This window comes from Myodes glareolus, chromosome 2, assembly GCF_982192425.1.
Source record: "Myodes glareolus chromosome 2, mMyoGla1.1, whole genome shotgun sequence".
Taxonomy (NCBI): Eukaryota; Metazoa; Chordata; class Mammalia; order Rodentia; family Cricetidae; genus Myodes; species Myodes glareolus.
This window is the reverse complement of record NC_142027.1, coordinates 111,047,435-111,070,506: the sequence shown is the minus strand read 5'-3', so window position 1 is coordinate 111,070,506 and position 23,072 is coordinate 111,047,435. Positions and strand designations below refer to the sequence as shown.

Here is a 23,072-nt window from a genome sequence, read left to right as displayed (position 1 = left end):
TATGGCAAGCACTTCACTGACTGAGCCATCCTCCCAGATCCTACAGTTTCACCACACATGCTGGGGAGTTAAGTATTCACTACATTTATTTGATAAATGCACAAGGAAAAGTGCCCAGTGGATCCAGGTGTATGTTTATCATTTCCTCACTCCAGCGCTGGAGCAGGAGGCTTTTGAATTCAAGGTCAGTGTGGGCTGTACAGTGAGATTCTGTCTTAAAAGATGCCCTGCAGATGGAGAGATGCCTAAGCAGTTAGAGCACTTACTTACTGGGTTTGGTTCCAAGTAACTACATGGTGGCTCATAACTACCTAACTTCAGTTCCAGTTCTAGCAGACTTGGCACCCTCTTCTGGACTCTGTAGGCACTGGGCACATATACACATGTGGATAACATATGCATAAAATTAAAAAAAATCAAGAATAGAAAAAAATTCCCAATGGGTAACTTAGATGCCAAGATAGATAATTTTGCCAGGTAGGCTATCACTAAAAAATAAAATTCCAAGAAGAAGTGACATATAACCTGGGTGCCTTCCTGAAAACTAACATCAGTTACCGACTGTAAGAACCTATTCTCAAAGGAATCAAGACCATGATGGGGAAACCCACAGAATCAGCTGACCTGAGCTGAGCTAGTAGGAGCTCACTGACTCTGGATTGACAACTAGGGAACCTGCATAGGACTGAATTAGTTCATAGGACTGAACTGCTCTCTGAATGCAGGTGACAATGGTGTGGCTTGGGCAGTATGAAGAGCCACTGTCAGTGGGACCAGGATCTAACCATAATGCGTGAACTGACTGTGGAGCCCATTCTCTATACAGAGATACCTAACTCAGCCTAGGCATGGTGGATGGGGGGAGGGCCTTGGTACTGCCTCAATGAGGTGATGGGACAAACTTAGTTGACTTCTCAGGGGAGACCTTACCGTCTGAGGAGCAGGTGGGGTGGGGGAAGATGGGAGGAACGGAGCGGGAACAGAGGGGGGACTGGATTGGTATGTAAGTAAAATAAAATAAAATAAAATAAAACCCTGGATACTGTGACAATCGTAAAACACGTCATGTCTTCGCTTGCCTAGAGGCCCCAGACGACCTTACCTTCCCCGAGTTTCATCAGTCGAGGTGCTTTCCTAAAGTAGTTAGAATCGAAAGGCTTGTCCATGTGCTCCAGGTACCCAGAATATTTCACTAGAGCAGAGGAAGAAAACTACGAGTGTGAGGAAAACATTACAAAGACACCCCAGAACCATCACACCAATACCACAGGGAAATACAGCAATTAGCGGGGCATGGTGGTGTATGTCTATAACCCCAGCCTTGAGAAGCAGAGACAGGAGCAGCCTCAGCTGCACAGCAAATTCTTTGCTAGCACCACACACAGGAGTTCCTGTCTAGGAAAAAAGAATTAAATGAGTTTCAACTGCCTGGCGCCCAGATCCACAGGAAAGCCCTTGTGGTGTTCTGAATCTCTCTCAATCCTGAGGTTCAAGGGCTCTCCTGATGAGCCTCAGCTCACTGTTCACAGTGGTGTAAAGGAAAGGGGAGATCAGGAACCTGCTTTACTTCTTAAAACCCTGAGGCAGGCAAGGGTAGCAGTCATTTGTCATCCCAGATCTGCAGAAGCAAAGGCAGGCAGAGTGCCAGTTTAAGGTTGGCCTGGAATATAGATCCTGTATTTGAAAAAAAAAATACTGGGTTTGGTGGTGCATGCCTTTAACCCCAACGATGAGGCAGAGACAGGTGGATTTCTGAGTTTAAACTTAGCCTGTTCTACGTATGTCGTGGTCTACATATGGAACTACAGACCAGCCAGGGCTACACAGTGAGACCCTGTCTCAAAAACAAACTAACAAAAAATAAAACAAAGGCCGGGTGCTAGTGGCACAGGCCTAATAATCCAAGCACTTGGGAGGCAGAAGGCTAGCCTGGTCTAGAGAGTGAGTTCTAGTATAAGTTCCAAAGCTACTTAGAGAAACCCTGTCTCCACAAACCAAAAACAAACAAACAAATAAATAAAACAAAGGCTGGGGGTGTAGCTCAGTTGGTAGAATGTTTGACTAGCATGTATGAGGCCCAGAGTTCCATCCCCAGCACCATATAGACCAGTCATAGTGGCATAAATGAGCAATCTCAACAATTTGGGGGTAGAGGCAGGAGGATCAGAAGTTCTAGTCAATCTTTGCTACATAGGATTTGAGGCCAGCCTCAAATCCAGGATTTTGAGACTGTTTCTCAAAAAGCAAACCTTCTCCATTCAAGAGCAGCACATCCAGTTCTTTAAAAAGGTGTATTTTGGAAAGATGCAACCAGATACCTGAAGACACCTAGGTTCTGGGTTCAATCCCCAGCACCTTGAAACAAGGTGTCATGGCATCCACTTGGCGCAACACAACTCACACACCAAGTCAATGCAGAAAACAGAAATGTATGGTAATCAAGCCACTACTGATCAGTCAGGGCCACAGAACAGACTGCAGCTGACCAGCGGCCCCAAGCCAGAATGTTACAGAGCTTTTAAGCCTGAAAAGCACAAACGTCTGTGCCAGATTACAGTTGCGTCTGTCCACCAATCAGGATCCAGGGATAGGGGACTGTCCTAGGAACACTGGTTCTGTGGCGGGTTTACTCAAGTGCAGCAGGGTGGCCTGCCCACCATTCATGTCTCACCTTGCCAACCAGGACGTCAGTTACCCAGCCAGGTCTGGAGAGATCTTGGCAACTTAAAATTTTATTTAACCCTTATTCAAAACGTTAGTTTGAGACACAATGGCTTCAGTTTGGTTCCTTGTTACAAACGAATGCTCTAAACCAATCAGGAAGATTGGCGTACACGGTTGTGATGCCAACACTTGGGATGTAGGGGAAGGATCAGGACTTCGGGGTCATCCTCTGATACACAGGAGGTTGGAATTCGGTCTGCACTATGTTTGTGCTCGTGTTTCAGAAGCAAAACAACATAGATAAACAGCAGGGCTGGGGACGGAACTCAGCTAGCAGAGGGTTTGCCTAGAATGGGCAAAGCCCTGGGCTCTGTCCCCGGCACCACATAAAATGGAGTCCTGCCCACCCGTAATTTCAACAGTCGAAAGAGAGACAAGAGTGTCAGGAATGCCCGGCAATGGTGGCGCACGCCTTTAATCCCAGCATTCGGGAGGCAGAGGCAGGCGGATCTCTGTGAGTTCAAGGCCAGCCTGGTCTACAGAGCTAGTTCCAGGATAGGCTCCAAAGCTACACAGAAACCCTGTCTCGAAAAACAAACCAAAAAAGTGTGAGGTTCAAGGTCATCCTCAGCCTATGCAAGACCGTTAGGAGGCCAGTCGGAGTTGCATGAACCATAGTTTCCCAAGGCTGAAAAGCGGCCTAGTGGCCTCCGTACCCAGCACAGAAGCATCGGGCGTCACGGGATCGCCAGCGCCCTCGCGGATGATGTCCTTCAGCACACCCCGGTCCCCAGAAATGTCCAGCATCCGCAGGCTCAGCCGCTCGTAGGGAGACTGGAAAAGAGAAAGCCACAGGCCTCAGGTGCGGGAGCCACGGGCTCGCCTCCCTGGCTGGCGTCCCGCTCCCGCCCTCACCTGGCCCAAGACTTCGCCCCCGGCTCCCGGGCCGCGGGTGCTGCCACCCATGGCCGCGCTCCGACTGCTCCCCGGCTCGTGCCCCCAGGTCCCCGACCCCCGCTCTGCTCCGTACCCGGCAGTCGTCGCGCGACGGCGGGATTCCGTTCCTGAGGCGCGAGAAGACGCTCATCTTGCCGCTCAACCGTCACCAGATGCCTCGCCGGAAACAAGGCCCGGAAGTGAGGCGCAGGCGCGTGCTGCGCATGAGAAATGCACGTGATTGACGCCGCGGGCCTGCGCCGAGGCGTCTCCCAGAATGCACCACACATGGAGCGGCGGGCGCAAGGCCTGATGGGGGCTCGAAGGCTAGGCTCAGAGCCTTTCCTTTGGTCTCTGCCTTGCCGGTTGGCATTCTCTCACAGGTTAGCAGATTGCCACGTTAGTAACTTCAAGCGACACCTGCCTTTTAGCCTCAGGGGCGAATAGTTAGCTGTTAATAACTTATTTTTGTGTGATACTGAGGACTGAATGTGGTCAGTAATAACAAGTGTCCCAACGCTGGACAGCATCCACGTAGGTTCCTGTCTCTAAACAACGTGTCTAGCCCTTCACTGAGGAGTCTGGACAGACTTTCTGCTGTGGAGCTATGTCCTCGACCCAAAACTTTACCTTTTCTTTAAAAATGTATTTATCCATTTGATTTTTTGAGACAGAGTTTCTCTGTGTAGCCCTGATGTCCTGGAACTCACTCTGTAGACCAGGCTGTCCTCAAACTCACAGAGACCCACCTACCTCTGCCTCCCGAGTGCTAGTATTCAAGGTGTGTGCCACCACAATTGGCTCCAAGATTTCAGACTTTGAAAGTTCGTAATCTAGTGACATTTATGGAAAGGAGCCTTATGTCAAAGAGTACACCGCCTCAAATTCTTAAACAGTGGACTGCGTTAGGGGTGTAATTCGGTGATAGTGAGCTTTTGCAGCATGCTCGCAACTTTGGTTCTAGCTCTCAACAAGGCAAGAAACAAATGAGGCCAGGCAAGATGGCCAAGTGGGCAAGGTGCTTGCCACCAACCATGACAGCCAGGACCCACAGGCGGCAGGAGAAAACAGACTATTGCAGGTTATTCTCTGCCCTCCCCATGTATAAGGGGGCCTGTGCCTGCAAGAGCACACAGTAAATGTTAAATAAATAAAGGCAGCTAATGCCCCATTCCCATACTCACCTGACCCAGGATTTCGTCCCCTTCCAGGACAGATACTGGCTTGATTGGGAGCCTGAACTGGCAGGGGACAAGGGACTGACACCAGAAATGCTCTATAACTTGGTCTGTTTCATTTTACTTTTGAGATAGTCTCAGGAGGCCCAGGATGGCTTTGAACATGTGTAGCTGAGGATGAATTTGAACCTCTGGCCTACTGTCAGTACTTCCCAAGTTCCAGGATTACAGGTGCTCACTACCCTGTTCAGTTTACACACTTGAGAGTGAACATACACAGGTAGGATATACATCACTACATCACACTGTGTGGTTATATATGTAGTGTATTATACACTACAATGAGATATGGTGCCCTCTTCTGGCATGTGGAACACTGTATTAATAAACAACTGTTTATATTACACCTCAAATGAAAAAAAATCAGAATAAGCAGTGTGTTTTTTCAATGTTTTGCATACACACACACACACATATCTCATCCTAACCTACTAAATAATAAAATCTAATAAATAAAATACCTTTAAAATTCTGTATGTGTGTAGGGGGGTAATTCAGAAACGTGCCTGTCATAGCACATACCTGCTCTGATTTGGAGTTCTTAAGTACAGAAGGCATGCTTGCTCGCCCCTCCCCCATCCCGGGCAAGGCCACTATCTGCCTGTCTAGGTTATCAGCAAGGACCCAGCAGAGGCTGCCGCCTCAGTCTCGTGGTGTGACCCACTTTCCACCTGATTCTGGATGACCTTGGGGACACAGGTGTTGCTGGGAAAGGGGAGGGGAGAGGAGAAGGGGCGGACACCAGGCAGTGGAAGCTGTGTCCAGTTGGGCGCCCCAGGTCTGTGTGTCAGCTGTCCCATTCTGGGAGGAAGAAAAGGCTTGCGGGAGCAGACAGAGCTGCTGGTTTGAGACCCCCGTGGGAGGCCTAGTGGACCACACGAGATCAGGTAACGCAATAGTGGGAATGGAGACGGGGTTGCTATCGTTTGTGATCAGTGGAGACTTCATTTCTGTTTCCATAGGGAGCAGGTGGGAGATGAGTACCAAAGCCTCCCCATCCCAGACTCTCGGTGGACAGTGTTGTTCTGGGACAAGGGACTTGACCCTTGGTGCTGGGGATGTAGCTAGTGACTATGACTTGCCAAATATGCTTGAGGCCCCGGGTTCTATACCCAGCACTGTATAAACCGGGTGTAGTGCGGCACACCTATGTTTCCAGCATTCCTAGTCCTCCAATCCCAGGTGGAGGAGGAGGAGGGTCAGGGGTTCAGTTTCATCCATGGCTACATACAGCGTTCAATTCTGTCACCGCTTACATGAACCTTGTCTCTAAAAATAATAATTAAAAAAAATTAACAATCTTGCTTTAAGATTGCCTGGGTGGGCTGGGTGGTGATGACACACACCTTTAATCCCTGCACTTGGGAGGGATGGGCAGGTGGATTTTTATTAACTCAAGACCAGCTGGGTCTACAGTGAGTTCCAGTATAGTCAGGTCTACACAGAGAGATGCTGTCTCGAAAAATGAGAGAGAGAGAGAGAGAGGGAGAGAGAGAGAGAGAGAGAGAGAGAAGAGAATCCCTCTTAAAGTAGAATCTTGCTTAAAGTAAGACTCCTTCTTAAAGAAGAATCCCTGAAGCTGGGACTATGGAATCTCTACGACAATTTAGTGAAACCCTGTCTCAAAATAAAAAGAGGAGGGGCACTAAAAAAGAAGAAGGTAAATGGAAGGCTGAGTGAGGCTTTACTTTATCAGTAGAGTGCTTGTCTAGTGTGTGCAGGGCCCTGTGTTCAATCCCCAATGCTGGGGAAGGGTGGGGAGTCATATCTCCATGTGACTTTCGTGGTCCTGGGAACCGAACCCAGGACCTCGTGTGTGCTGGGAAAGTGGCTGTGCCTCTCTGAGTTACACTCCCAGTTCAGTATATCCAGACCCATAGTGATCATTTTTTCCATTTAAGTCCTTTATTTTTTTCTGGATGGGGAAACTGAGGCTGAAGGTCATAGTGGGTCGAGGTCGGAATCCAGGGCTGGCATCCTTCTCCCTAAGCTTCTAGCATCCCTTGGGTTGGGGGCAAAAAAAGACAAGGGGAGGGAGTGGCAGGGTAGAAGTGGCCGCCACCTGTGTTGCAGCTGAACTGTGTGCATGGCTTTGCGAGTGACTGTGCCCGAGCTACACGACCAGCTGCAGTGTCCCATTTGCCTGGAGGTCTTCAAGGAGCCCCTGATGCTACAATGCGGTCATTCCTACTGCAAAGACTGCCTGGACTCCTTGTCCCAACACCTGGACTCCGAGCTGCGCTGTCCCGTGTGTCGTCAGTGGGTAGACTGCGGCAGCTCCCCACCTAATGTTTCCTTGGCGCGGGTGATCGATGCCCTGAGGCTCCCGGGAGACACTGAACCCACCGTCTGCGTGCACCACCGAAACCCTCTCAGCCTCTTCTGCGAGAAAGATCAAGAGTTCATCTGTGGTCTCTGCGGCTTGCTGGGCTCCCACCAACACCACCGAGTCACACCAGTCTCCACCGCCTACAGTCGCATGAAGGTGCGAGGGGAGGGCGGGCCGCTAGGAGCGGGAGGAGCGGAGCAAGGGGCAGCTCTCCTGAGCTCTCTTGCGCCGCCACTCGGTGGAAAAAGTCTACTGTACCAAGGCTCTATCATACACACACCCAACTCCATCTTGGAAGCCCATGCCCAACAAATACAAGCATGCATTCATTCATTGAATTTTAACGTTTATTTGCTTATTGACTGTGTGCGACATGTACCATGGCATGCAGAATCAAAAGACAGCTTGTGGAAGTCAGTTCTCTTCTTCCATGCGGGGCCTCACTCATTGATTTGGAGCAGCTGCTTATGCCAGGTGCTGGGGATCACGGCTGCAGGAACGAAGAGGAGTCCCTCGCCAGACCTTTCACCTTCTTTTTCTTTGCATCTCTGGCTTATTTTATTTTGTTTTGCTTGCTGTGCTAGAGACAGAACTCAAGGCTCAGTTTATAGCACTCTACCCCGAAGCGACATCACCAGGTCTCCTTCGGTTCAGTGGGATGTTTGTTTCTAGTAGTTCATCGAGGCAGGGTTTTAGTATGGCAGCTCAGGCTAGCCTTGAACTCACTGTGCAGCCCAGATTGGCTTCCAGCTCTAAATCTTCTTGTCTCGTTCTTCACAGAGCTGAGATTACAGGGATGCACCGCCATTGATTTTTTTTTCTTTTTACAGTTTTTATTCATTTCTGTGTGGACACACATGTGCATGTGTATGGGGGTCAGTGGACAACTTCCAGGACTTGGTTTTCTTCTTCCACCTCTTAGGTCCCAGGGTCCAAACCGGGACGTCAGGCTGCATCTGCTGAGCCCCTATCATTGGTCTGGCTTCTTGAGAGCTCCTAAGTCTGTTTATTCACCAGCACGAGGGCAGGATCTTTGTTCCCTGTTGTGTTTCAGGGTCTACAGCTGCCGTTCTCAACCTGTGGGTCACGATCCCTTAGAGTTAACCAGCCCTTTCACAGGGGTTGCCTATTAGCTATCCTGCATATCAGATATTTATATTATTATTCTAAGAGTAGCGAAATTACAGTTACGAAGTAGCAAAAATATTTTTGTGGTTGGGGATCACCACAGCATGAGGAACTGTATTAAAGGGCCACAGCATTAGGAAGGTTGAGAACCACTGGTCTACAGCTATAGCTGGCAAGTGGTAAATATTCAATATATCTTTGAATAATATAATAATAAATATTCAATAATATATATATTAAATTGAATTCCTCAGTTCGTGGACCTCAGGTAAACAGATCAACAGCTATTATTTAAAAACAATTTTCAAATGTAATATATGTAACGCGTAAGAGTCACGTGTATTAGGCTGGAGATGTGACTCGATGACAGAGAGTTTGGCTAGAATCCACCAGTGAAGACCTGTGGCTATGGCCCAGTGACAGAGCCCCTACCTAGAATCCCCCAGTGAGGGACTGGGGTGTGGCTCAGTGATAGAGCCCCTGCCTAGAATCCCCCAGTGAGGGGCTAGGGCTATGGCTTGGTGGGAGAGCACCTGCCTAGAATCCCCCAGTGAGAGGCTGGGATGTGGTGTAGAGGCAGAGAGCTTGCCTAGCAGGTGCAAGGCCCTTGATTGCCCCAGCACCAGAAAGAAAGACAGAATATATAAATTTATAAGTAGGACTAAAAGAGGTTAGTTTTATTGTTCTTTTTTTTGACCTGGAAAGACAGGTAGGACACCAGGGCTGGGCAGTGCCCGTGCCTTTGACTGACATGTGCACACTTAGTGTCTGAAATGTGTGACCCTCTGTCTGTGTCTGCTACAGCAAACAGTGGGAGAGAAGTCCCACAAGCCTGGAAGATGCATCTCTTGGGATCTGAGAGTTCTAGGTGTCGGATGCCCAGCTTAGATATTTACTGGCTTCTGACCAGAAACAACTTAAGGAAGGAAGGATTTATTGTGGCTCATGATTTGAGGGTATAGTCCATCATGGTGGATAAGGCACGGCAGCAGGAGCAGAAGGCATTGGCCACACCCACAGTAGGAAAGCAGAGAGAGAGGGATGCAGGTGCTCAGCTCACTTTCTCCTTTTTACCCAGTCCTGGACCCATGGCCTGGTGCCTCCCACACTCAGGTTAGGTTTGCTTTCCTGGACTAAACCACTGTAGAAGCACCTTCACAACCATCCCAGAGATCCATATCCATACTGTTTCTAAATCTAGTCAATTAAGATTAATCATCACAGTGATCATGCACACTGCAAAGTCACAAGTTGTCAGGGAAGGCTTCTTGGAGGAAGTGGGCTTCCAACCTGAGATCCGAATCATGAGGAAGATAAGGGGAAAGAAGAGGAGGAGAGGAGGGGGAAGAGAAAGCAGCACCCGCAAAGGAGCCGGAGGCATGTGGGAGGGCACGGTGGTGAGGGCACTTACTGCACGAGGGCCTGAATTTGAATCTCCAGCACCTGTGTAAAAAGCCAGGCATGGCCATGGATGGCTGTGACACCAGTGGGCTGGAAGAAAGAGACAGGAGGATGGCTGGGATTGCCGGCTGCCAGCCTACCTTAGACATCATGGAGAGACCCTGTCTCAGGGGACCAGGGCTGGCAGTGATAGAGCAGGACACCTGACATCCTCCTCTAGGCCCCACAGGTGTGCAAATGGGCACGCACACATACACACACGCGTGCCGTCCCACAATTCAGAAGGGAAAGTGAGTTGAAGAGCCGGACCTGGTGGTAAATACCTCTAGTCCCAGGCCTGGAAATGTAGAGGTTCAAAGCCAACCTTGATTATAAAACAAGTTTGAGGACAAATGGAGTTATATAAAACCCTATTTTAAAAGAGAAAGAGAGAGAAGGAGGAGAGGGAGAGTGGGGGGTTAAGAAGGAAGAAAAGAAGGGCCAGGCATGGTGGTACGTGGGAGGCAGAAGCAAGCAGATCTCTGTGAGTTCAGGGCCAACCTGGTCTACATAGTGAGTTCAGGGCCAACCTGGTCTACATAGTGAGTTCTAGGCCAGCCAAGGTTATATAGTGAGGCCTGTCTCTAACAAACATAAAATAAAGGAGAAATGAAAAAAGAGAGGGAGGGAGGGAGAGGTTGGAGCCAGATGGGACAGGCAAGTAAGCAGGACCCAAATCATGGAAGCCTGGATGAGCCAGGAAGGGACCTAGAGTTTATTCAGAAACATGGGCAGATGGTGGTCTATGGGGTTTATAGCCTGGCAGTGATGTGGTCAGATCTCCCTGGCTAGAGAGTGGACTGGAGTGGCTGAAGGCTGCATTCTGGTCTGCAGAGACGAGGAACCAACAAGAGAAACAGGTAAGGAAGTCCAGATAGACTGGGATGCTTGGGAAGAAGATGAGGAGAAAGCCTGAGGCCAGAAGGTGGAAAGGAAGCAGCGTGCAAGGAGCCACAGCATCGCAGGCAGGGGGGCTGCCATGAGAGGGATGCAGTAGTCCACACTTAGGTGACACCATTACTAGGGGCCAGGCAGAAAGAGAAGGAGCAGCAGAGCTTAGGATATGGAGAGAGGGCTGGAGAGCTGGCTCAGCAGCCTTATGAGCACACACTGCTCTTGCAGAGGATCCGTGTTTGGTTCCCAGCACCCATGTCAGGTGGCTCACAGCCACTTGTGCCTCCAGCTGCAGGGAAATCCCATGCCTTAGGTCTCCTTGGGCACCGATGCTTACATGCACACCCCACACACACAGTTACACACACGAACACTCACATAATTAAATCTGTTTTAAAATCTTTTTTTTTTTTTAAGTCATGGGGCAAGGGCTGTGGAGACAGCGTAGCCAGTACGATGCTTGCTGTGCAAGCATGAGGAATGGAGTTAGATTCCCTAGACCCACATCAAAAGTTGGGGTGTGGTAGTATATGCTGGCAAAGCAACACTTAAAAGGCTTGGGGCTTCCTGATCAGCCATCCTGCCTAGCTGAATTAGGGAAGCCCCAAGACAGTGACAAGCCCTGTCTCAAAACACAAGTTGTAGAGTACATGAGGAGTAACACCTTAGGTTGACCTTTGGCCTCCACACACATGTGCATTTGCACATACATAGACATGCATGCATACAGGATATGGGGAGAGAGAACAATAGTGGACTGTGACATTCTGGGAATCAGAAAGCACAGCACGTTAAGAGCAGCTATCTGTGTCCCTGAGGCCTGGAAGGGAGCACTGAATGTAGGATGTGGCGGCCCATGCCTGTAATCCCAGTGCTCTGGAGTTCTGAGGCGGTAGGATCAAAAGTTAGAGGCTATCCTGGAGTACATACAGGGGAGTCTGTGTCAAACACAAACAACAAGCTGGGCGGTGGCGGCACACGCCTTTAATCCCAGCACTCAGGGAACAGAAGCAGGTGGATCTCTGTGAGTTCGAGGCCAGCCTGGTCTATAGAGCGAGTTGCAGGACAGTCTCCAAAGCTATACAGAGAAACCCTGTCTCAAAAACCAAAAACCAACCAAGCAAACAACGAAAACCAACAACAACAAAAAAGCAAACAGCACTTGAGAAGCAGGAGGATCTGAGTTGGCAACTGGGTCAGTGAGACAGCTCAGTACATAAAAGCATCTGCTGTGCAAGTGTAAGGACCTGAGTTCAATCCCTGCATATGGTAGAAGGAGAGAACCAACTCTTTAAAGCTGTCTCCTCCTGATCTTCACACGTACCTTGGCATGTACATGTACACACACACAATTTTTTATAAAGATATTCTGATTGATTTTTTTTAGACTAGGTCTCAAAACATTATCCTTCTGGCCTGGAACTCACTAGGGAGCACAGTCTGGTCTGGAACTCATGATCTTCCTGCCTCAGTCTCCTGAGAGCTGGGAACGCAAGTGTGTGGCTTGCCCGTTTATCTCCCTCTCCCTGGGGTCCAATTCACTGACCTGATCTCAGTGTGCTCTGCTTAAGGGGTGACCCTCAGGGATCCCTCCTGAGGCTGTTGGAAATGCTCTGGGGTCTGCCTGTCTAGGGAGAGAACACAGCATCAGTTGCCCCTGCACACCTGGGCTTGCTTGCTTCTTTTTTTTTTCGATAATTTTTAGATTTGTTTTATTATTTTATGTGCATGAATATTTTGCCGGCATGTATGTGTGTGTATCATGTGCAATTGGCCAGCTTCTCACGGGACCATGGCATGTCACCTCCAGGAAGAACTTGCAGGCCGCTTATCTGAGCTGAAGGAGGAACGGAGAAAATTGGAGGAGCACATTGGCAAATTGGTGAACAACAGGACCCGCATTATTGTAAGTCCCTTCCCTCCTGGGGCTCTAGATCCATCCACCCCATTTCCTTCTGGGGCTCTAGATCCATCCACCCCATTTCCTACAGATCTCAGGTTCCCATTCCCTTCTCCTCCCCAACTGCCATTCCCTCTTTCTGACAGGGTCTTGTGTAGCCCAGGCTGATCTTGAACTCTTGATGTAGCTGAGAATTATCTTGAACTTCTCACCCCTCTACCTCCTCTTGCCAAGTGCTGGGATCATAGGTGTGTCCTACCATGCCTGGTTTATACAGTGCTGGGGATGGGACCCAGTGCTTCATGCATGCTAGGCAGGTGGACTCCTGCTGAATCACATCCCTGGGAGATTCTAGTTAAGAGCTCTAGCACTAAGCTCTACCTCCAGCCCCTTACTGGGGATTCTAGGCAGGTGCTCTACCACTGAGCCACACCCCAGCCCCTCACTGGGGGATTCTAGGCAGGTGCTCTACCACTGAGCCACACCCCAGCCCCTCACTGGGGGATTCTAGGCAGGGGCTCTACCGCTGAGCCACACTGCAGCCCCTCACTGGGGGATTTTAGGCAGGTGCTCTACCACTGATTCATTTTCCCAGCCCCTCACTAGGGGATTTTAGACAATTGTTCTACTGCTAAACTCTGTCCCTGACCCAAATTTTCTGAGCTTTTAGTTTGTTTTTATTTTTGTCATGCTGGACAATCGAAATGAGGACAGGATTCTAAGCACTCAGCCACCCCCAGTCCCAACCATCCACAAGCCCCTTTCTAGTTTGCCCTTTACAGAAAAGGGCGCCTTCTGTACAAAGCCAAGTTCAAAGAATTCCCTGGTGGCTGTGGGAAAGTCCCAGTCCTTATAAGGGAATTGGACCCAGTTGTCAGAACTGGTTCCAAGTTGACTTTTGTTCAGTGCCCTTTGAGGCTGTGATAAGGTAGGACTGGAGTCCCAGAGATAAAGTCCCAAAGCTTGGGCCCAGGTCTCCCCTATGCTCCGGTGCTACCCGTGTCTGCTTGCACTTAGGACAAAAGTCTGGACAGAAAGCTGTCGACCACTGCGGGCCAGCAGTGGCAGAGGAGGGACAGCAGTGTTACGCATGCTCTCACTCAGCACTGAGCCTTAGGAGGAAGATAATGGAGATTTTGTTTTGGTTTGGTTTTCTGGGACAGGATTTCTCTGTGTGACCCTGGCTGTTCTGGAGCTCACTATGTAGACCAGGCTGGCCTCTGCCTCCCAAATACCGGGATTAAAGGCATGTGCCACCACCTCCCGGCTAGGACAAGCACAAGGGTCCTTTAATCTGATTACAACTGAGTGGCTGTCTTTGATCTGTCTACTTGTCATGTTTGTAAGCCACACTCAGGGTTTGGTGGGGAAGTATGTAATACCTGACTGTCCCTTTCTTCAGTATAACCCCCTCACTCTTTTCCTATTTAGTTTTTTTGTTTGTTTGTTTTGTTTGTGACATTGGGTCTCACTGTATATCCCTGGCTGGCTTTGAACTCAGAGAGATATTCCTGCCTCCTGACCGCTGGAACTAAAGGCATGTGCCACCACACCTGGCCCTAGTTCTTATTCTTTTGGATTATTACAAATTGTTATACTCTTCATCTGTTCTATTTTTTAAAACTGAGTGTTTAAGACCATGTATGTGACCAAATAGTTACCTATTTAGTTTTACTCTCAAGGTTACTTGAAGATCACGTCTAGGGGCTGGGGAGGAGCCCTTGGTTTCTTTAATCTGGCCTCTTCCAGTCATGCTGTGGGATATATTCAGGGTCTCGCTGACTAGGTGGCTTCCCTCAGAAGTGTTGAGGACATTTGACTCTGGGGCTACCCAGAATGTATACTCTTGAGAGTGTAAACCCTGGGCCTCCACAGCTCTCTCTGGTCAAGAGGATGAGGATGGGTGACTTGCCAGAGCTGCAGGACCCCTCGAGAAGCTTCCTATGGTTTCCTGGAGAGTAGCTGTCCTGAGGGCATGGACCAAAGTGTGGGCTGTTGTCTTAGAAACCCTGTATCGTTATTGGTTTTGGCCTCCAACTATGGTTATTGAACATCCAGAAGGTCACTTACACCAGTATTTAAGGACGAACAGTGCTTTCAAACTTAGCTGTTGATAACACGTAGATAAAGTTTAACAGACATGTTTCTAAAAACACCTTACCTGTCAGGGCTCACTTCGTAAGGGAAGTCTGACGCGCTCAGTGGAAACCTGAGCATTATCTGACAAAACATTAAACCTGTGTTCTCTAAGCACATTTTCCTAATAAAACAACTTTATATTTCAGGGAAAACTTAGGAAACTGTAGCTTAAACACAGTTTATGTGCATTATATAAGAAAATGTCTTAAATATGTAACATCTACAAAGGCAAACGAATCAGACCTGGAGATAGTTTTTAAAAATAACATAGCCATGAGTAGTCGCACATGCCTTTAATCCCAACACTTGGGAGGCAGAGGCAGGCGGATCTCTATAAGTTCCAGGACAGTCTATATGAGTTAATAGAGATCTTGGAGAGAGAGAGAGAGAGAGAGAGAGAGAGAGAGAGAGAGAAGAAAATTAAATTAAAAAATAAAATAAGGGCTGGAGAGATGGCTCAGCCGTTAAAGGCTAGGCTCACAACCAAAAATATAAGAGTTTGGTTCCCAGCACCCACGGCTGTCTCTCCAGCCAAATAATAATAATAGTAATAGTAATAATAATAATAATAAGGCTAGAGAAATGGCTCAAAGGTTAAGAACACTGACTACTCTTCCAGAGGTCCTGAGTTCATTTCCCAGCAACCTCACTGTGGTTCACAACCATCTGTAATGAGAGCCGATGCCCTCTTCTGGCGTACAGGCATGTATGCAGACAGACACTGTATACATAAAAAAAATCTAAATAACATCTAAATTAACCAATTTGTTAAAAATTAGTTAAACAATAAATAAATCTTAATACAACAAGCATTTAGAAACTAATCTTGGTTAAAAGTGTTTACTTTCCGCTGGGTGGTAGTGGCACTCGGGAGGCAGAGGCAGGTGCATCTCTGTGAGTTCAAGGCCAGCCTGGTATACAAAGCGAGTTCCAGGACAGGCTCCAAAGCTACAGAGAAACCCTGTCTCAAAAAAACAAAACAAAACAACAACGAAGTGTTTACTTTTCATTTTGAGCTCCTAAGGTAGCCAAAGCAGCATAAAGTCTCAGCATCTCTTTATACTTTGTGACTGGGCTTTTGCTAGTCTTACTTTTCTTTGCTTACTTTTACATGTAAGCATATTAGTTGCTTAATCTGAAAGCACAGAGACAAGTGACCGTCTTAATTTTTGAGTTCCGGGAACAGTACAGCCTAGGAAGAGCAACCCCCAAATGAGGTTATTTCTCCATTTGCGTGAGGATGGAGGCTGGAGCAAAAATCACCATGTCCTGAGGGGCAATTTATTGTCCCCAAGCAATGGGGACTTCTGGGAACCAGACAATGACCAAGCAAACAACATTGTAGAAACGCTTGATTGCATACACATTTTGTCTTCTGTTTTAGAGTTTCAGTTACACTGTGGACTAAAACGAATTTGGCCTAATTTGGTAGTTTGAATTTGTATGACCTTGTCTTGGTTGCTGTTCTATTGCTGTGAGGAGACATCATGACCAAGGCAACTCTTATAAAAGAAAGCATTTAATTGGAGCCTTGGTTACAGTTTTAGAGGGTTAGTCCATGATCATCATGGCAGGAAGCAGACAGGCGTGGCTCGGGAGCAGTAACTGAGAGCTTTACATCCTGATTCACAAGGGGGGATGCAGAGGGAGAGAGGGAGAGAGACAGACACTGAGTCTGGACTAGGCTTTTGAAATGCATACTCTCTTATGCATACTCTCAGTGACACAGCTTCCCAATAGGGCCACACCTCCTAATCCTTCCCAAACAGTTCCACTAATTGGTGACTAAGCATTCAAATATATGAACCTATGGGGGCCATTCTCATTCATAAACCAAAGAGGTGCTGTAATGGTCTGTCCTGTCCCTTTAAGAGACAAGCCCTGCCTACCTCCCCCATTCTGCTGGGGTAAGCAGATCTTCCTTCAGCTTCCAGCCTGCACTCTCTTGGCCCCATCTTTCTTTACAAGAGGTGGCTGAGACCTCTCCTCCTCTTCCCCCTCTCTGTTTCTCTCTCTCTCTCTCTCTCTCTCTCTCTCTCTCTTTCCGTCCTCCTCTCCCCGTTCTCTTTCCTCCCATAATCTACTGAATAAACTATACCCACACCATCTCTCTGCATGGCATGTCTATAGGTCTTCCACCTGCCACAGCTCGTGGGACTGGCTGCCCTGTCGATAAGGTCTCTTACCTGCCACCTCCCACCTGCCTGGGACCCACAGAGGCCTCGGGTGGTGGGGTCCAGCTTCCCCTCATGGCCTGCTGCTGCCCCTCAGAGAACTGTGCCATTTTATCTAAACCATTACAGATGCTATATAAACAGTATTTTAAAATCATGAATGGAGTCTGGGGAAATGGCTCAACAGTTAAGAATGCTTCCTGCTCTTGTAGAGGAGTTGGGTTCAATTCTTATAACCAACACGGCACCTCGCAATAATCAGTAACTCCAGTCCTAAGGGATCTGACACCCGCTTTCTGGCCTGCATGAGCACTAGGAAGTCGCGTGGTGTATGTGCATGCATACAGGCAAAACACTCACAAAATAATAAAATAGACCTAAAAATAGGTTATTTTGATATGGATGAGTGTTTTACCTGTATGCATGTGTGTACACTATGTGTGTTTCTTGTGTCCAGGGAGGCTAGGAGAGGGTGTCAGATCCCCTGGGACTAGAATTTCAGACAGTTGTGAGCTACCCGTAGGAGCTAGGAATTGATTCCAGGTCCTCTGCAAGAGCAACAAATGCTCTTAACTTGTGATCCATCTTTTCAGCCCACGTAAATGAATTTTAAAAAAGACCTAGAAACCAATGCCAAGGCTCTTTTCTTTTCTTTTTTCTTTTTGAGACAGAGTCTCTTTATGTAGCCCTAGAACTCACTATGTAGACAAGGCTAGCCTTGAACTCACAGAGATCCACCTGGCCCTGCCTCTCACATGCTGGGATTAAAGGTGCACACCCTCAGTGTTTATTTCTGACACAGAAAAATGTGCAATGATCCAGTGATGATTCGGCAAAAGTTCAATTGGTACTCAACAAAATGGCAAACTATGACTAAGCACAAAGAAAAAATAATAAATCGGGCATAGTGGTACACATCTTTAATCCCAGCACTTGGGAGGCAGAGGCAGGCAGCAGCTCTCTCAATTTTGAGGCCAGTCTGGTCTATAGAGCAAGTTTTAGGACAGCCAGAGCTACACAGGGAAAACATGACTTGAAAAACCTAAATAAATAAATAAATACAGCCAAACATAACTCAGCCAAGGCAAACCTCAACAAAAAGCACACCATGACTTGACCAAAAGATCAAGCCATGACTCAGCCAGAAATTCAAACTATGACTCAGTAAAAGCAGTCAAACATAATTCAGTAAAGCTCCAAACTGAGACTCGGCAAAAATCATAAACCATGACTCAACTGAATAACCAACCATACTGCACACTGGTTTTTTTAGGGTTATGGAGTTAGGATCAGGGTTAGGAATAGAGTAAGGAGCCGGGCAGTGGTGGTGCACGCCTTTAATCCCAGCACTCGGGAGGCAGAGGCAGGTGGATCTCAACGAGTTCGAGGCCAGCCTGGTCTACAGAGCGAGTTCTAGGACAGGCTCCAAAGCTACAGAGAAACCCTGTCTCAAAAAACAAAAAACAACAACAATAACAACAAAAAACCAAAAAAAACTATAAAGTAGGAACGGGTCATTTCTAGGGCTCCCAGTCACAATGTGAGCTTGCAACTATCATCAACCCAGTTGACATTTAGGCTGAATCCCACTTCAGGATGGGTTGGCTGCACAGTGACTGGCCCTCCTTGTCTTAGAACGAGTCCGACGTCTTCAGCTGGGTGATCCGCAGAGAGTTCCAGGAGTTGCATCACCTAGTGGATGAAGAGAAAGCCCGCTGCCTGGAGGGGGTAGAGGGTCACACACGTGGCCTGGTGGCCTCCCTGGACATGCAGCTGGAGCAGGCTCAGGGTGCCCAGGAGCGACTGACCCAGGCCGAGCAGGTGCTGGAGCAGTTCGGCAATGAGAGTCACCATGAGTTCATCCGGGTGAGTGGCTAAGGGTGTGGTTCCCAGGTCTCTCCTTAGCAATGCAGGTTCGACACAACAGTAACCCCCACCCATTTTTCTCTTTCTTTCAGAAGTTCCACTCCATGGCCTCCAGGTAACAACCTCAACTGAAGCTGCTGGGAGAGAGGTCAGCCAGTGTCCAGTGTCTGTGGGCACAGGCCTCTCGTCACAGGTTCCTCCCTGTGCTCTAACCCTAAGCTGCTCCCCACAGGGGCTCTGTCACTGAGTCCAAGGAAAACACAGAAGTCAAGTACTTGCCATCAGGGTTCTCACAGACTAGTGGTATAGAGGAAAAATTGGTCCTATCCCTGTGGTAGCTATGGTAACAGATATGGCTTCAACTATAGACACGCTGTGGGGAGGTGATGACCAGGGACTGGCAGAGGCATATAGGTGTGACAGCTGACAAGCCCGCAGTGTGCAGACAGACAGAGTGGGAGTCATCTTGAGAAATGGGGGTAAGCGGGTGTGCAGACCACAGGGTGTGATAAAGTTCAGCGCTGCTGTGAAGTCAACTGTTATATGTGAGGAAGGGGAGAGAGAGGGAGATGTACCAGGCAGGCAAAACCAGAACGAGGGCCCTTGAGGTGTGCTCCTTGGACTTGGGAAGGGAATTGAGTCCATGTGAGTGCTGGAAATCTCAACAATTTCTGAACCTGCCTCAGACCCTGCTGATGTACAGCTCCTTGCTTTCTCTTAAACTCTTTCCTTAGGTGTACAGGTGTTTCACATGCATGTGTGTCTGTGTGAAGTGCCCACAACAGCCATAAGGGAGCATTGGAGGCCCTAGAACTGGAGGTACAGATGGTTGTGAGCTGCCATATGGGTGCCGGGTCCTCTCAAGGAGTAGCCAGTGCTCTACACTGTTGAACCGTCTCTCCAGCCCCGCCCAGTTTTCTTTATGTGTGTTGCGCATGCGCATTAATAGGTGTGGAGGCCAGAGGACAGCCTTGGCTGGTGTTTTCAGACACCTTCTTCCTTGTTTTTTGAGACAAGATCTCTTATTGGCCTGGGTTCACCAAGCAGTCTAGGCTGGCCAGCTAGAAAGCCCCAGGGATTTGTCTGATTCTGCCTTCCCAGCATTTCCTGCACCATCACGCTTGGCTTTTTCAGATTTATTCTTTTATTTAATGTGATGAATGCTTTGCCTGTATGCATGTCTGTGCACTGATTATGTGCTTGGTGCCTGAAGAGGTCAGCAGAAGGAGTTGGCTCGCCTGGAACTGGAGTTGCAGACAGCTGTCATCTGCCATGGGGATACTGGGAACCAAACTGGGTCTTTGCAAGAGCAATAACCGCTTTTAAGCGGTGAGCCATCTCACTAGCCAACATGACTGGCTCTTTTATGTGGATTCTAGGGATTGGACTCAGATCTTCATTCTTACTTGGCAGGCAATATACCCATTGAGTTATAGCTTTCCTTGTCTTTTTGGTTTCCTTTAGTCTTTGGGGCCATGTGCCTAGAAGTCTTGTTTGGAAAAGAATAGACAGATAATTTGCCTCACTCAGATGAGGACAGAATCCTTCCCAGCTATAGTGAGCAACCAACCAGGTCACTTGATGTCGACGAGGGTCTCAGGTGTTGGCACACCTGGAGGGCTAGCTAAAACATTACACAATTTTCCCAGGGTGATCGGTTTCTGATTAGTCTATCTGCATCTCTAATAAGTCCCCAGGAAAGTTAGACTCCTCTTCCCAGACCATGCTCCGCCTTGTCTCACTGAGAACACATTCCCTGATACCAATGACTTAGGGAGCAAAGAGTCATTTTGGTTTCAGAGGAATTTCAGTCCATTGCGGCCAGGAAGGTTTGACAGTATTCATGGCAGTGGGAGCATGGGCTTGTTCACGTGGTGGCAGATAGGGAGTTGAGAGATAAGGCTGAAGCCAGAGGTGGGTATGACCTTCAAAGCCCTGCTACAGTGACCTATTCCACCAGCCAGGTCCACCTCTCTCTAATAGTACTACCGTCTGGGGAGCAAGTTTGAGAGCATGAACCTGTGGAGAACCCTTCCAAGACCATCCATAACAACAGCTATGCAGCATCTCACGCTGTGTCCAGCGTGGCGTGGTCCTGGAAACCTGCCTGGGCAGTAAGGGAACAAAGAATGAGCAAGTACATAGACACACAGAAAAGCTGATGTCAGGTGGGACGTGCACACCCTGAGGCGGTGGCGTCCACTCTGCAGCAACCTGGAGCCTCGGCATGTTTATAATACGCAGCACGGGGTGGGGGTGGGGTTACACACTGTTGGCAGGCAGTGTCTGTGGGTCAGCAGTCTCAAACCATTAATCTCTAGGAGGAGGAAGCTGCATTTTCCCCACACACTAGTCAATCTTGTGAACACTTGGACTCTTACACACGGTCAACATTTGTACAGGGACAAGAGGAAGGCTTTGCCACTCCATTAGTCTGAGGCATTGAGGTCCTTGACCTGGCCATGCCCAGGTCAGTGATCGCAGTCACTCAAGACGTCATCGGTACTTTGCGCATTCGTTCAGGGCTTCCTCAGCACCCCAGAATCCCAATTCTTGGAAGTAGGCATGTCCTCCAGGAAGGAGGTGTGAGGGGAGGGACTGGTGGTAGCATGAGTGTGAGGCCTGGGTGCTGAACTTGCCTCTGTGGACTCCCACATTGGAAGGAGGGTGGGAGGCGACCTTGACACAGAGCTCCCCCATCACTGGAACTCCTGCACACAGGGCAGAGGTCCAGCAGGCCCGGCCTTTGGAAGGCGCCTTCAGCCCGATATCCTTCAAGCCAGGTCTCCACCAGGCCGACATCAAACTGACTGTGTGGAAGAGACTCTTCCGGAAAGTTCTGCCAGGTGAGGCTTCAAATTGTTATCCTTTCATGGCACCCAGAGAACTTTTTGGTTTTTCGGGGCAGGGTTTCTCTGTGTAACAGTCCGAGCTGTCCTGGAACTAACTCTTGTAGACCAGGCTGGCTGCGAACTCACAGAGATTTGCCTGCCTCCCGAGTGCTGGGATTAAAGGCATGTGCCACCACTGCCCGGCCATACAGAGAACTTAAAGAGATCCTGCACAGGGTAGTGAGGAGCATGTGGGAATGGGCGCATAGGCACACACACTTGTGTAAGTCAGGCAGGTGTGCACACCTCCTCCTTAGTAGAACTCCTCCACGGTGGCCATGTTGGATGTGCTTCAGACAGCATCCATCCACTCGCTCATCTCACCACATACCCACCTATGCTATCCAGTGTTTCATTTATCCATTCTGTCCATATGGCTCTGTGCCTGCCCCTTCCAGTCCTGGAGACACAGACGGCACACTTGTCCCCTCCCCGAGGACTTAGGCTTGCCGTCACCTCCTGGGCAGGGTCTGCAGGTCTCTGTGTCCCAACCCCAGGCCTCTTTCTCTTCCAGCTCCAGAATCTCTCAAGCTTGACCCAGCTACTGCCCACCCTCTCCTGGAGCTCTCTAAGGGCAACACGGTGGTCCACTGTGGCCTCCTTGCCCAGAGACGGGCTAGCCAACCCGAGCGCTTCGACTACAGCACTTGTGTCCTGGCCAACAAGGGCTTCTCGTGGGGTCGCCATTACTGGGAGGTGGTGGTGGGTAGCAAGAGCGACTGGCGCCTGGGAGTCATCAAGGGCACAGCCAGCCGCAAGGGCAAGCTGAGCAAGTCCCCGGAGCACGGTGTTTGGCTGATTGGTCTGAAAGAGGGCCGGGTGTATGAGGCTTTTGGCTGCCCACGTCTGCCACTGCCAGTGGCTGGCCACCCCCATCGCATTGGAGTCTACCTACACTATGAACAGGGGGAACTCACATTCTTTGATGCCGACCGCCCTGATGATCTGCGGACACTCTACACCTTTCAGGCTGACTTCCAGGGCAAGCTGTACCCTATCCTGGACACATGTTGGCACGAGAGGGGCAGCAATTCACTGCCCATGGTATTGCCCCCAGCCAGTGGGCCTGGCCACCTCACACCTGCACGGCGATAGACTGCCCGGGTGCTGTCTCCCCATTTGCCCATCCTGATAGTTACAGGAATTTAAGGGGTTCTGCTGGTCTTAAAAGAAAGCTTGGACTGCTTGAGAAGTCTCTTCATACATGCATGTCTCTGGAACATTTATGGTGGGGAATATAGCCCCTTCCCTACCACCTATGGGTATCCGTGTTATCTTCCACCTTTCCAGGTCCTGTATCCACTCAACCTGAGTAACCCTGTCCCTCCCAACTCTTTCCAGGAGAGGGCAGAAACTTTCCCACACATACTTAATCCTTATCATTGGGACCGTCAAACGTCTATTAAAAACAATAAATTTGACATTTTCTCGATTATTACTATTTTTAATATTTTAGTTTTAGTTACATGTATG

At 48.9% G+C, this 23,072-nt stretch overlaps 2 protein-coding genes across 4 annotated transcripts in view; one reads left to right on the top strand and one right to left on the bottom strand.

The window, feature by feature from the left end:
* Positions 1–3,825, bottom strand: part of Fkbp6 (FKBP prolyl isomerase family member 6 (inactive)) — a 46,290-nt gene extending 42,465 nt beyond the window's left edge. For both annotated transcript variants that reach the window (XM_048433832.3, XM_048433833.3), the window contains exons 1-3: positions 3,695–3,825; positions 3,381–3,498; positions 1,103–1,192 (exon numbers count right to left, since the gene is read on the bottom strand). In XM_048433832.3, coding sequence (XP_048289789.2) covers positions 1,103–1,192; positions 3,381–3,498; positions 3,695–3,751 — 265 coding nt within the window. In that variant the 5' untranslated portion in view covers positions 3,752–3,825. The remainder of the gene's footprint in view (positions 1–1,102; positions 1,193–3,380; positions 3,499–3,694) is intronic.
* Positions 3,826–5,588: 1,763 nt separating this feature from the next.
* Trim50 (tripartite motif containing 50) lies at positions 5,589–23,031 on the top strand. Of its 2 annotated transcripts, XM_087903548.1 has the most exons (7): positions 5,589–5,725; positions 6,912–7,323; positions 12,440–12,535; positions 18,478–18,708; positions 18,801–18,823; positions 21,430–21,554; positions 22,114–23,031. In XM_087903548.1, the coding sequence occupies exons 2-7, from the start codon at positions 6,925–6,927 to the stop codon at positions 22,692–22,694; spliced, it is 1,455 nt and encodes a 484-aa protein (XP_087759674.1). In that variant the 5' UTR covers positions 5,589–5,725; positions 6,912–6,924; the 3' UTR covers positions 22,695–23,031. The 2 variants fall into 2 exon arrangements, with proteins under 2 accessions (XP_087759674.1, XP_085538399.1); XM_085682273.2 differs by lacking the exons at positions 21,430–21,554; positions 22,114–23,031 and having other exon boundaries at positions 18,801–18,827.
* The last annotated feature ends 41 nt before the right edge of the window (positions 23,032–23,072 follow it).

Excerpts from the sequence above, each read along its gene's own strand:
- Trim50 (XM_087903548.1), top strand. The coding sequence starts at position 6,925 with ATGGCTTTGCGAGTGACTGTGCCCGAGCTACACGACCAGCTGCAGTGT. Across the intron at positions 12,536-18,477 it reads ACAACAGGACCCGCATTATT|AACGAGTCCGACGTCTTCAG; the intron begins GTAAGTCCCTTC and ends TCCTTGTCTTAG. Across the intron at positions 18,709-18,800 it reads GTCACCATGAGTTCATCCGG|AAGTTCCACTCCATGGCCTC; the intron begins GTGAGTGGCTAA and ends TCTTTCTTTCAG.